Source organism: Ylistrum balloti, unplaced genomic scaffold (assembly GCF_031769215.1).
Source record: "Ylistrum balloti isolate Yb309-2 unplaced genomic scaffold, AGI_CSIRO_Ybal_v1 Utg369938, whole genome shotgun sequence".
Taxonomy (NCBI): Eukaryota; Metazoa; Mollusca; class Bivalvia; order Pectinida; family Pectinidae; genus Ylistrum; species Ylistrum balloti.
Genome location: NW_026782047.1, coordinates 627103 through 642156, shown reverse-complemented (window position 1 = coordinate 642156; position 15054 = coordinate 627103). Strand labels below are relative to the sequence as shown.

The 15054-nt window shown below is 33.9% G+C and overlaps 1 protein-coding gene across 1 annotated transcript in view; it reads left to right on the top strand.

Annotated features, from left to right (window-relative positions):
* The window catches only part of LOC132547193 (serine/threonine-protein kinase tousled-like 2), a 45601-nt gene extending 30962 nt beyond the window's left edge, over nt 1-14639 (top strand). The window contains exons 10-21 of the mRNA XM_060210955.1: nt 317-451; nt 1062-1226; nt 5218-5299; nt 5525-5616; nt 6211-6261; nt 6564-6599; nt 7338-7507; nt 8250-8385; nt 8789-8900; nt 9389-9496; nt 10736-10839; nt 11387-14639. Of these exons, the coding sequence (XP_060066938.1) occupies nt 317-451; nt 1062-1226; nt 5218-5299; nt 5525-5616; nt 6211-6261; nt 6564-6599; nt 7338-7507; nt 8250-8385; nt 8789-8900; nt 9389-9496; nt 10736-10839; nt 11387-11489 (1294 nt within the window). The 3' untranslated portion in view covers nt 11490-14639. The remainder of the gene's footprint in view (nt 1-316; nt 452-1061; nt 1227-5217; nt 5300-5524; nt 5617-6210; nt 6262-6563; nt 6600-7337; nt 7508-8249; nt 8386-8788; nt 8901-9388; nt 9497-10735; nt 10840-11386) is intronic.
* Nucleotides 14640-15054: the final 415 nt, after the last annotated feature.

Below are 15054 nucleotides of genomic sequence, written 5' to 3'. Positions count from 1 at the left end.
ACGAGAATTTCATCAGGATTAATCAAAGAATTAAATCCTGCACAGGAAAAGTCCATAAGATAATGAATTTGAATAGATAAATATAATGTAAATTTTAAAAAAGGTTGATATTTACTTCGGGAACATTGGAGGAAAGGTTTATGTGGTCACTCGTTGAATTGAAGTTATGTGTCGAAAAGATATCTTAAAAATTTTAAACTAATTCAAATCTCAGTAATTTTTGACATTTAACCACTAATGGTAAAATCAGATTAACTGAAATTCCTGAAAAGTTTAGTCTAGTGTCCTAAGTGATATGATATGTGATATTTTCCAGACAACAAGAACGAATATCATCAGATAGAGAAGAAATAGAAAAACAAAGAAAACTTCTAACAAAGAAGAAACCAACCCCAACTGTGATGAAAAACTCCAAACATGACGCTTTCCTCAAGCCAGGTGGAGATAAACCGTAAGTTGTGTGATAACATTTTAGGTCTGTTCATTCCTCTTGTCCTAACTGTTTGGCTGTTTGGACCAGAGTTATTTGTTGATGACTTAAGAACAGACCTTGTGAATTTATTTCACTTTCTGGCAAGTACAGACCAAGACTTGCTTGTCTTTTATCAGCTTTGGAAGTGCCTTCAGAATTTGGGTCCAAAAATGTGATGTCCACATAAAAGAATGTGCCTGGAGTTTACGTGTATCAATGCAAGGGAGATAACAATGAGTCTATTTTGTCTTGTTCATAGATAAAAAAACATATCATAAATTACTATTTATTCATATTCAGATTAATTTTTTTGACAAAAATCCAGATCTATTGAAATTCTGTATTTGATAAAAATTACCTACAAAATCTTTGGTTCAGAAAAAAAACTCTTTGATTTAACATTTGGTAAAAATCTTGTATCTGTCTTTATCCATAACTATTTAGATAGTGTTTTAATGCTATGAAGTGTTGTCTACCTGACTAAATTTCTTTGAATAGGTACACATATATCCCCTACCCGCAATTTATTTGACAAATTTAACTGTCAGAAGTAGTTTATGTTGCTTCTAATTTGATTTTGTTGTTTCAGAATGACGCTGGCAGAGTTCTATGAACAGGATGAGATTTTAAAGTTGCGTCAAGCAAGCCTCAAAAAGGAGGATGCAGATCTCCAATTAGAACTAGAAAAATTAGAAAGGGAGCGGAACCTACATATACGAGAACTGAAACGAATACATAATGAGGACAACTCTAGGTACTACTTTTGTACCATTCTAGTTCTATAATTGTGTTTTCTAATATGGAGGAATTTGTCACAAAAAAGTGTTCTGAAGGATATGTTTGAAGTACAGAGGAGATCCGTTGGATTGTTGGAATAGATCCTTACTCTGAGGAGTAATGTCATTGTTTTACTTATCCTGCACACCGTAGATATGTAATGGATATTTCGAAAATGTCATGAGAGATATTTTGCTTATTAATTTGTAGAGATCTTTGTTTACGATAAACAGGTATCAACATAGAATAAATAACGATCATTGGTGTTTCAAATAACATTGTTGTGACTTAATGATAGCATTACAGTAATCTTATTGGTAACTTTTTACAGTAAATAGGATTGTTAAAGATTTATATCTTGTCAAACATGTTTACGATTTTACAGCTAAAAATTATGATATCTTTGATTCTCTGAAAGCCAGTTCACAAATAGCATATGATGATGTGTGCAGTAGCAGAACCAGCTTTAGGTATCACTGCATATTATTTTCATTGCTATGAGGCAGCCAACTATTAAATAGGTCTTACGGAACACATGTGGCGTCACAGAATATTACCTGCTTCTATCATTTACAAATTTTCTCCTGATTTACTCGTTCGAGATTTCTCTGTTACCCCCTCGGGTATGATAGACAATACTGTACTTGTAATAGGGTAGCTTCACTTTTTTACTGTATGAACATGTTGCTGATTAAAAATGTCGTCAGTCATGGGATATTAATGATGAAGTGATGAATTATAATTCATGACTATTTTTTGGGTCTTATTTTGAGAGAAAAATAATGAAAAGTGGACAGGGATGTATTAACTGTTTTGTAAGAGTTTGGCTGGGCAGCACATGGAAAACCACCTATATTGACAGCCAAATTCTTGCACACCTGATGACATGTCCCATTCCATGGAACAGACCAATGCAAGATTCTAATTCTCACTAGGGTGGGGAAATGAATGGGTAATTCTGGATATATTGTTCACTGGAGTGTGACAAACTGGATATTGTGTTCATCAGAGTGTGATCAACTTTGAAATGCAGGATATTTTATACACGCTTCAGGGTACAAAACATTCACTGGCATGTGATATTCAACTAATAGTTACCTTAGAATATGTTAACTGAATTAACAAACCTTGATACTTAGAGAATATGTTAACTGAATTAACAAACCTTGATACTTAGTGGTATTGTGTGCACTAAAGTTTGACAGCCAACTTATGGAGAGCTCATGTTCACTGGAGCATGGTTCCAAGTTTGTAGAGCAGGATTTAATGACCTGTTTAGTACAATTTTCAGTGTAGTACTATTCACTGGAGAATGACAGAAACTGATAGAGTAAGACATTTCAATTTTCAATTCATTAATTGAAATGTGACATTTCATGTACCACAGGATATACTGTTGAATGGAATATGAACATTAGTATGGCAAACATAAGTACAACAGGATATTCTATTCACTAAGTTACTGTGGGTTGTTGTGTAACACAGGGTATTCTATTCACTGTGTTACTGTGGGTTATTGTGTAACACAGGGTATTCTCTTCACTAAGTTACTGTGGGTTGTTGTGTAACACAGGGTATTCTATTCACTTAGTTACTGTGGGTCGTTGTGTTACACAGGGTATTCTATTCACTAAGTTACTGTGGGTCATTGTGTTACACAGGGTATTCTATTCACTGTTACTGTTGGTTGTGTAACACAGGGTATTCTATTCACCTAAGTTACTGTGGGTTGTTGTGTAACACAGGGTATACTATTCACTTAGTTACTGTGGGTGTTGTGTTACAGGGGGTATTCTATTCACTAAGTTACTGTGGGTGTTGTGTTACACAGGGTATTCTATTCACATAGTTACTGTGGGTGTTGTGTTACAGGAGGTATTCTATTCACTAAGTTACTGTGGGTTGTTGTGTAACACAGGGTATTCTATTCACTAAGTTACTGTGGGTGTTGTGTAACACAGGGTATTCTATTCACTAAGTTACTGTGGGTTGTTGTGTAACACAGGGTATTCTATTCACTAAGTTACTGTGGGTTGTTGTGTAACACAGGGTATTCTATTCACTAAGTTACTGTGGGTTGTTGTGTAACACAGGGTATTCTATTCACTAAGTTACTGTGGGTTGTTGTGTAACACAGGGTATTCTATTCACTAAGTTACTGTGGGTTGTTGTGTAACACAGGGTATTCTATTCACTAAGTTACTGTGGGGCATTATGTTACACAGGGTATTCTATTCACTAAGTTACTGTGGGTTGTTGTGTTACACTGTATTCTATTCACTAAGTTACTGTGGGTCGTAGGTTACACGGTATTCTATTCACTAAGTAACTTGGAGTTGTTGTGTTGCACAGGGTATTCTATTCACAAGGTTTCTGTGGGTCGTTGTGTTACACACAGTATTCTATTCACTGTGTTACTGTTGGTTGTTGTGTAACATCGGGTATTCTATTCACTAAGTTACTGTGGGTGTTGTGTTACACAGGGTATTCTATCCACTGTTACTGTGAGTGTTGTGTTGCACAGGGTATTCTATTCACTGTGTTACTGTGGGTGTTGTGTTACACTGGATATTCTATTCACTAAGTTACTGTGGGTCGTTGTGTTACACGGGGTATTCTATGCACTGTGTTACTGTTGGTCGTTGTGTTACACAGGGTGTTCTATTCACTAAGTTACTGTGGGTGTTGTGTTACACTGGGTATTCTATTCACTAAGTTACTGTGGGGCGTTATATTACACAGAATATTCTATTCACTAAGTAACTGTGGGGCGTTATGTTACACAGGATATTCTTTTCACAAAGTTGCTGTGGGTTGTTGTGTTACACAGGGTATTCTATTCACTAAGTTACTGTGGGTGTTGTGTTAATGAGGGTACTCTATTCACTAAGTTACTGAGGTTTGTTGTGTTACACAGGTTATTCTATTCACTGTTACTGTGGGTTGTTGTGTTACACAGGGTATTCTATTCACTTAGTTACTGTGGGTCGTTGTTTTACACAGGATATTCTATTCACTAAGTTACTGTGGGTCATTGTGTTACACAGGGTATTCTATTCACAAGGAAACTGGGTGTTGTGTTACACAGGATATTCTATTCACTAAGTTACTGTGGGTGTTTTGTTACACAGGGTATTCCATTCACTAAGTTAGTGTGGGTGTTGTGTTACACAGAGTATTCTACACTGGGTATTCTATTCACTAAGTTACTGTGGGTTGTTGTGTTACACAGGGTATTCTATTCACTAATTTACTGTGGGTTGTTGTGTTACACCGGGTATTCTATTCACTAAGTTACTTTGGGTGTTGTGTTACAAAGGGTATTCTACACAAGGTATTGTATTCACTAAGTTACTGTGGGTTGTTGTGTTACACAGAGTATTCTATTCACAAGGTTGCTGTGGGTCGTTGTGTTACACAGGGTATTCTACTCACAAGGAAACTGGGTGTTGTGTTACACAGAATATTCTATTTACTAAGTTACTGTGGGTCGTTGTGTTACATGGTATTCTATTCACTGTGTTACTGTGGGTACTGTGTTACACAGGGTATTCTATTCACTAAGTTACTGTGGGTCATTGTGTTGACTGGACTGCTATAAAGGATATTTATAGATCTGAGTGTAGTATGATATCCTTTAAAAAAATCACAGAGGAGGTGAACTTAGTCCGATATTTTAGTTGTTTATGGGCAAAAAAAAACCCAAAAAAGAAGTTATTCTTGGACACATATTTTCATTAATAAATGTAGCACGTTACATCTACTTATTGTAGCAGTTTGTGTACATATGAATTCCTTGATTAAGAACACCCCAAAAAATGAGTAAAAGTGAAACCTCCACAGAAGTTAACAATATCACAGTACATGTTACCTGGTGCAATAATAAATCCTAAAACCAGCTCAATTTCATCAACTTTTATGCAATAGTACTGTGCAGTTTTTACATGTTTTGATTTTGCTATCTGCAGGTTCAAAGAGCACCCAACACTACATGACAGATATCTTCTGCTGTGTTTATTAGGCAAAGGCGGTTTCAGTGAAGTTCATAAGGTGAGCAACACTTTTAGTCATTCTTAGGTGCAGTGAAGATATCCAGGGTACTTTTCAGGATGGGTGTGTTAACTGTTCAGGATTTTTTTACTTAAGATCACTAGTGATGATATCATCTGTTTTTTGTTAAATTTTGGATAAAATTTCAGAAGCAATACCTTTATGATAAATACTCTTGTTTATCAAATTTTCTTAGGTTGATATCTTCATCTATTTGCCTTGTAGGGTTTTGACCTAAAAGAACAGAGATATGTTGCGTGCAAGATCCATCAGTTGAACAGAGAGTGGAAAGATGACAAAAAAGCCAATTATATTAAGTAAGTTTCTAAGCCTATGGTTTATATTCTTTTTTTACCAGTTGTAATACTCACTATTCAACATAGTTGCTGCAGAAATTAATAAGTTTCCAATAGGCAATATTGCTATGTTAAACATCCTGTTTAACAATTTTTCCCACTTCATGTCATTTTCTGCTGAAAAGAGTACTTAACCCAGATTTGTTTTGAAAAGTTGATCTTAAGGTTCTGTTTTCAGGTGTTCTGTGATATTTGGTGTAATTGATGTTTATGGGTTTTTTTTCAGACATGCTTTAAGAGAGTATAATATCCACTTATGTTTATTTTTTTCAGACATGCTTTAAGAGAGTATAATATCCACTTATGTTTATTTTTTTCAGACATGCTTTAAGAGAGTATAATATCCACTTATGTTTATTTTTTTCAGACATGCTTTAAGAGAGTATAATATCCACTTATGTTTATTTTTTTCAGACATGCTTTAAGAGAGTATAATATCCACTTATGTTTATTTTTTTCAGACATGCTTTAAGAGAGTATAATATCCACTTATGTTTATTTTTTTCAGACATGCTTTAAGAGAGTATAATATCCACTTATGTTTATTTTTTTCAGACATGCTTTAAGAGAGTATAATATCCACAAAAGTTTATTTTTTTCAGAATAGTGCGACTGTATGAGAGTTTAATATCCACTTATGTTTATTTTTTTAAATATGTGTTACAATATTGTACAATAAAAGTTCTTATATTTTTTTTAGACATGCTTTAAGAGAGTTCTATAAATATGTGTTACAATATGTTTATTTTATATTAATGGGCAAGAGAGTATAATTCGTTATGTTTATTTTTATAAATATGTGCTACAATATTATCCACTTAAACAAGTTCCTATTTTTTTGGACAATAGACATGCTTCTAAGAGAGTACTAATATAAATATGTGTTACAATATTGTACAAGAATAAAGTGCTTATATTAATGTGTTTGAAATAGACAATAATTCGTAAGTACTTCTATAAATGTGTGTTACAATATTGTACAAGAAAACAAGTTCCTATATTAATGGACAATAGACAATAATTCGTAAGTACTTCTATAAATGTGTGTTACGATGTCGTAGAAGAAAAAAGTTCTTATATCAATATAGGATAAATATCACTGTGATAAAAAGTCATGAAAATTTCGATTCCCGATACATTACTGATCGCCACTTTTACACTTGTACTGTTCTGCTGCTACTTGTTAAATTTTATGTCTTGTGATGATACTGCATGCAGGATTTATGCCCTTACAAAAAATGTTGATTTCTCGCCCCATTTTAGATTTGCCCAACAGTCAAACATATATTTCAGCTGTTTCAAAGAACAATAACCCAGTTTTTGTCTTTTGTCCTATTGCACAAAGAGACAAAAATCAAACTGCGGTAAAAGGTTCCCTGTATAGAATAATAATTGGCAAATTAAACTCTTGTCATTTCTGTCTACAGAAAAACAAAAACCTCCCAAAATAAAAAACAAAAAACAAAAACAAATGAGTAACAGGACATTCCTTACAGCATCTTAATTTTCCCAGTCTCATTGGGACAATTTAGAAAAGTGTCAGTTGTCCCTGTCTAGAATATGTATGAAAACTTGATTAATAAAAGATGGAATCCCTAAACAAAACCTCGAGCACTAGTATGGGGTAATCTGGGGCTTGTACTCTTTATCAACTTGAAAAATTTGTTTATTTTCCCTTCAAGATTTTGTACAGTGTTAGAGTATTGTGAAGGGAACGATTTGGACTTCTACCTGAAGCAAAACAAATCCATTCCGGAGAAGGAGGCACGTTCCATAATCTCCCAGACCGTTAGTGCTCTACGCTACCTGAATGAGATAAAGCCACCTGTGATTCATTATGACCTAAAACCAGGTAATTATGTTAATGATAGCAGGGCTCTCACACCCCATTTTGGGACTGGGGCCCGGGGGCCTTAGAATTGGGAAAAATAATTGTGTTTTCCTTAGAATTGGGAAAACTTGGGGTCTAAATTGGGAAAAAAAGATACTATTTTGCCTTGGGAATGGGGCCAAATATCGGCCCCAAATCTGGCAGATTGAGAGCCCTGGATAGTGTCAGATTCTACTTATTTACCCACACCAGGTCGTTATATAAGATCATGTATACATCCAAACAATACACTTAACACCTTTTATATACCGTAAAGGAAATTAATGTTGATGGCTTCTATTTTTGCTCTCTTTTTGCAGATGGAAAAAAAGGGAAAAATTAGATGTGTGAAAATGAAATTGATTTTAAAAAAATGTCAACTCTTCACAGTAGTTGTTTCAACTCAAGAGCTAGACGGAATCAAAGTTTTTTCTCCATGAATTCAAACGAAAGAAGCAGGCTTTATATTTAGGATTTATGAATTTCTTTACTTTGTGTTGCTTTCAATGCCCTGTGAAGGATGTAGGGATCCAATTTTGGGCTGTAGTATTATTGACTTACACTCCCACAAATCATTTTTCCCCTAGCTAAGTTTGAGGAGAATTTTACATTAAATCACAAAAATTCAGAGAGTTTGTTGCACTGTATGACAGCTTCAAAATAGGACCCAAGTATATTTGATACGACAAGACAATGATTAACTAAGCTGGTGATGATATTTCAGGCAACATACTGCTTGGTAGTGGGTCTGTCAGTGGTGAGATCAAGATCACGGATTTTGGTCTCAGCAAAGTGATGGACGACGACAATCTGACACCAGACGGCATGGACCTAACATCCCAAGGCGCCGGCACGTACTGGTACATAAATTTTTTTTCTGTTTTGAGTTATTACTCACATATTGAATACATCAAGTGTATGGAACTAGAATAAAATCAGATACAACAAATGATTAAGAGAATATGTCTCGCCACCCAGTCTTTCATATGTATGATAGATGGTACAAGTCTATCAATTGTAGGATTATCTATTTGTCAAATCAATGCACTATTTCAATTTTCTGACTGAATATATTAAATTTAAACATCAAATTTTTCTCAAATTTTGAAAAAAAAAAACCACTGGTGAAATGTGTTTCCTCAAGCCCCATTACCAGACTTCGGACATTTTGATAAGCATTACTGTACATGATTGACTTTGTATTCTGTAAGATCCACTAGTTCATTCCAGCCAGTGATTATATAGTACTATGGCTTGATTTAGGTACTTGCCCCCAGAATGCTTCGTCGTTGGTTCCAACCCGCCCAAAATTTCTTCCAAAGTGGATGTCTGGTCAGTAGGAGTGATATTTTATCAATGTCTTTACGGCAAAAAGGTAAGGATGTTTCCTCTTACAATTATGTTTCTTTCAAATGTCATTCGAAATTAAAAACATCTGCTGTTTTAAATGTCTAAAAAATAATTTTAAAGGATTTTACATCCAGGCCTTTCCACCTTTCAGCAGATGAGAGTAATACCAGTATTAAAACATGAAAAACTAAGAAGTAAAAAATATTGATTTTTGTCTGGTTGTCTTGTTCAAGATGATCACCCTATTCACAGGTCATTTATGTTAGGTGCCTCACTCCCTGGTAAATTCACTTTCCTCCAACTGTTTCTGTACTTTTAAGATTTATTGGTGGTGGTTTCAGAAAATATGTTTTCATTACCAGTGTATACTGATAAATTGCTTGCAGGGTGATTGTTGTTTATCTCTAGACATGTAATGAACTGTTGACAGGACCTGATCATTGTTTGTCTGTAGATACATAATGAAATGTTGACAGGACCAATTTTAAATATATCTTTCTCCCATTTTTATAGCCATTTGGACACAATTTATCTCAAGCTGCCATACTAGAAGAAAACACTATTCTGAAGGCTACTGAGGTGGAGTTTCCAGCCAAACCTCAGATTAGTAATGAGGCTAAGGTAGGTTGTTTACCTCCTTTATTACAAGGGAGAAAAAACAATTCAGATATATGTAGCTTAGGATGGACTTAATAACATGTTTTCTTGAAATTATTCCATATTATATGTTGTGAAAATTGTTGAATTTTTGGCCAAGTGCACCTCTCCATCTCGTAGTAGACGTTCATTTCAACCAATTTGAATTTTCCTTAGTTGTCTCTTAGATATCAACAGTTTAGGCTAGAAGTGCCAAGTCTCAAGAACTGTATGATGAACTATTTAGCTAAATTTATTCTGTATCTAGTTCTCTATTTGATTTGAGAAGTTGTTTTTCACCGTCGGGCATTTATACTTATTTATGTGAGCACTCGGCAGCAAAATTTACTAGTGACATGGACAAAATCGTATAAAAAATCTGATATCTTACATTCAACATAGAAGATACTTGTAATGTACTTCAAAAACTTTATTTGAAAGCGCATTACACTAAAAAGAGATGTCAATGAATAGATTGCAAAATAACCCTTTAATTTTTTCATTACCGAAAAAAAAAGATCACTTTGACAAAGACATTACAATACCCCATAATGATCCAATGCAAAACAACCCCACAATGACAGGCTGTCAACCAATTCCTATATTCCTATATTTTCATATATTTTGGTTCAAAAACCTATATTATGAAAGAAGACCTATATTTCCTATATTTTCCTATTTTTGAAAAATATTCCAATATTTTCAGGAAATTTGTCGCCAATAAATGTAGAGATTGTAAATATTTCTTTGATACTGCTTTTAGCTTCTTTATTTTACAAGGTAGAGAATTCTTAAGTCTTTAACAGCATCACCAACCACCAGAAAATGATTTAGTGCATCTCTTTATCACCTGTATGGGCACCTTGCAAGGCAGTACAACAGGATATTGGCCTTTTAGGTGTTCATTCAGGTGATGATGATGATGTTAATGAGCTATGCATCAGTTCTCGGCCTGGATTGTGGTGCTGTTGAAGTGAATGGTTGCTTTAAGGTAGTTTTTAATCATTGATTAATATAGAAGTAGTGAGCCAAGGTAAGAATTGTTAGTATAAATGCCTTTGAATGAAACAAAAAACTCCTATATTTGTTGAAAAAATATTCCTATATTCCTCCTATATTTTTTAGAAGACTTGGTTGACAGCCTGCAATGATCCACTACAAGTTAACCCCACAGTGATCCACTACAAAGCAATCCTCACAATAATGATTTGTTTGATTTTGCAGAGTTTCATCAGACAGTGTTTGCAGTACAAAAAGGAACATCGGCCAGATGTTCTACTGTTGGCTCACCAAGATTATCTGCGGCCTGCCCCACTGAAATCCAAAGGGTATATATATATACATGAGAAAACGTTTGTAGGTAGTCATGTAGCATCGAGCAGAAAAACAGAAGATTATGACTTACATCTTTACTTAACTACTGCAAATCCAGTGTTATGTTGATGAATGTTGTGGTCTTTAGTAGTTACTGTTAAAATGGTTTCTCAGTTAAGAGAGCCTGATTGTTTGAGTATGTGAATTGTTACTGGAAAAGCTTAACTGTAGAAGTTTCTGGTTTCAGATTTGCTTTTCTCCTATGAAAGGCTTTAGCGTCTATATGTTTACACATCCTCCCATTTGGCATAATGATTAAGCAGTTTTAAGTGGCTACTGCTGCTGAGCTTAGCAATCATTGATTGCACTTGTCATTTAAGGATGCTCTATAATGTTTTGAGTGCCTGATAGTTCAGACAATATCTAACATAGAACTCAGAAATATAACTTAATAGTATATATATTCATAATCCTCTGACACCAAATCTGATGCCCATAGTAGTTTAAAACCACTATTACATGGGCAACTCCTTAATATTGATAAATGTTTTAACATTTCAGACATTCAGGTGATAGTGGTTTGGGGTCCGGATCCAATAGTGTTGTACAGGCGTCATTGTCGCTCAACCAACCATCCAGCTTTACATTTGGGGACAGAACATGACAACAGTGTGTTGAACATTGACCCAAGGGAGATAACCTCCCACAACAATTCCATGTGCTGGCCAAGCCTGGACGACTGTGTATGGGGCTTGCCCCATGTAGTCATGTTACCGTCGCAAAGTTGTCTGGATATAGGGCAGACAGACAGGCAGGCGCAATGCCAGGTCCCAAGGGAGCCTCCGGCAGACCTCACTTACACAAGATTCATCTGACTTGGTGATAGTTCCTCGTCTTAACAGAGCTTGTGTGAAGAACTGCATTAGATTGGTGGAGTTGCTCCCACCATTGTTTGTTGCCAACTTTTTTTATTCAATAAGATGGCATGATATTTATGTTATAAAAATAACTACATTGGTGTCATCCGTTGGCTGTGAAATAACCTGTGGAATCATGGTCATGCATTCAGCATTTAGCATAACAGAATATGGTCAGATCTCTTCTCAAGACTAGTTGTGTTGGTAGGGAATTGCCAGTGCAAAAAGAAAACAAAGAACAAAAAAACAAAAACAAAACCAGATAATTAAACAGAGTTCTAAAAACATGGATGACATTTTTTTTAGCTCTGACAGAAAAAGAGAGATTAAAAATTTTAAAAAATTTGATAGAACTATTGTTCATTAAAAACACTGATCTCACAAACTGCATTAGACCTAAGGTCAACGTATGTATAGATAACAGAATTAAATGGGAGTTATGCATGTTAAATGTGGTTGTTGATTGGTCAGGACAAAGTGTATTGCCTGTTTTATTGTTAAAACATTTTTTCTCGAAGGAAAAGGTTTGTTTTTGAAAAACAGAAATTTCAAAAAATTGCATGTAGGGTTTCATCCTTTTTTTTTTTTTGTATTTAAAAATACAGGAAATTTGATTTTTAATATCTTGGCAATGAATTAACAAGATAATTTGACAAGTTCAAATTCTACTGCCTGAATACCTACACATAGCTGTTTTCTGAATACAGCTTATATCCATGTTCTTTGTCCAGAGAAAAGCTGACATTTGCTCTACACAATCTGTCTTGAGAGAATTTCTAGCCATATTCTTATTTAAAATTTGTGTTTTACACACATTGTGGAAAGAGAGCAGAGTTGAGAACTCTAAGGTATGCATGAGGTTTACGTGTAATAGGAGTTTTAGTCATGAAGGAGAAACTGCTATACATATATATACACATACTTGCACTTGCGAAAATAAGATATGGTTAATATCAATGAAGAATTTGACTACAACAAGTCTTGTTGTACAAGTTGTACCAATTCTGTCAGGAGTTAGTTATATCCAGGATGGTTTGTTCAGAAGCAGATTGCCAACTTTGCACACATTTTTTGTCTTCTCTGCACAACTTTAGCCATGTGTTTTCTGAAATCTTTTGCTGGAAAAGCAAATTCTGTCATTCCATAATCCTGTAATGAGTCTCGTTAGAGGATATATTTTCAACTGTGTAAAATACAGTTGGAAATTGATTGAAACTTTGAAAATGGTCTCCAATTCTTTGTCGTCCTTCAGATGTTGAAAACAGCAAATGTTTTATTTCTTTTGAGATATTGGTGAAACAACTTGTTACTAATATTTGCAGTTTTTTCAATGACAGTCTTGAAATATCTAAAAGTAAAAACAAAAAATCAATTTATTTGTCGCAAAATTAAAACTCACCATTTACAAATTGCATCACATTATTTTTATATTTGCAGGCAAAATTAAAAAGATTCACTAGATTTCAATCCAGGTCTTAATAATTCTGTGATAGTTCTTTGTCCTGTGGCTTTGAAAATCTGATGCAAATTATCTTAGCATCCACACCTGCACAAACCATCCAACTAACTTCTGAATGTCGCACAAGACTGCTGAATGTACAAAGTGTTTGCTGTATGGTGTGTTATTGTTTTGGTTGGAGTGCATGTGTGAAAAGTTTTAGCGAGTGCCAGTTCTCTTAGCTAAAATCCTGTACAGTGTTATTGTGTGTGTCCGCGTGTGTGCGTTTTTGTATGCAACTCGCCTGTCCAAGGGGATTCCAAATCTATCTTGTATAAATTAATCATGTATATATCAATTTTGTGTTGACCTCATCGGATTGATTGGTCCACGTGTTCAAATTACATTTCTGTTTTTCGGGAAAAAGAAAAGGAATCAAATATTATGAATAAGAAAATTGAATGAGTCAGGTTTACAGATTTTTTTTGACATACTGAGGAATGAAATATGTCACAGTTCATATTCACAGATTATGATTTACAGATATTTTGTAGTTATTCGGAGGATTGGTTTTGAAGCATTTTCTCGTATTTGACTTTTCCAGTGAGCTGTTATTTCAAATAGTTTAGATTTAGAATCAGATTTCAAAAGAATGCTTAATAAATGATGCACACATTTAGGTTAAAAACTGGTTTGATTTTGGAAAATTCATTGCAGTTTTCTTGAGATTGACGAAACTTGTGATACTTGCATTTTGGCATTTTGAATAAGTGATTTTATTTTTTTGTTTACATCAAATCTTAAGCTGTTCGACAGTTCTTTATATAATATGGAAGCAACTTTTCCTGAACATTTGTTATTCATAACAGAGTTTACATGTAAGATGATCATTTTCAATCCTCACTTCAGAAATAAAGATTTTTTCCTAATTATGAGAAATTGTTTAGGAAAAAAGAAAAACAAAAAATTGAGAGAGAGAATTTAAGATAGGAAATTATTTAAATTGATGAGCGTAATGCTGGCCCAAGTCCTTATGTAATTGTTGTTGATAAGTGCAACACACTCTTGTTACAATGAACAGTTTTTCTAGGGGGAAATTCTATTGCTCTTGCACCACCTATCTAGAAAACTACACTTGAGATATTTATATTGTAGTCGAGTTAAAAATCCCTGTCTCATTCCTAGATGATTGTGATATTCTGAAATGTAACTTTGACTGATTAAGAAGGGAAAGATAATGCTGGATACAGGTGTTTTAATTAATGTTAATTTTTTTTTTATATACTACTTTTAAAATACACTTGTTTGGAGAATGCTATGATATGGAATATTATCCCATTTTTAGACGAATAAATTTCTGTTTAGAAAATTATTTGAATGTTATAATATTTTTTAAAAATCATGAAATCTGTTCATGTTTTATTGAAGTTAGTCTTTTATCTTTAAATAGCTGTCATGATTTTCCTAACGTGCTGTTTCTTTAAGATTTCAAGGGAAGTGTGTTTATTCCTTTATAAGAGAAGTCTTTTCTTTGTCATTAAGTCTGATATATTTTTTTGGTTTTAAAACACAACAGTTGCACGGTTGTGGAATAAGAATAGGATTATGCATTTTTTAAATTTGCTAAATGATGAATTGTAAAGATATAAAACACATGAATTTTTAAGGGCAAAATGTAATCCAAAAGTTGTGTATTATAATAAAATGAATGATTTTTCAAGGTCAGCATGTAAAATTATAGTCCAATATTACATGTATTTGATCAAGAAGTGAATTGAGAAGTTTTCTGTTTCACACATGCCAAAATCTGTCAATTTTCTAAAATATATAATTTCGGTGGTTTTATTATAGGAAAGATAGTATACACAATAGCA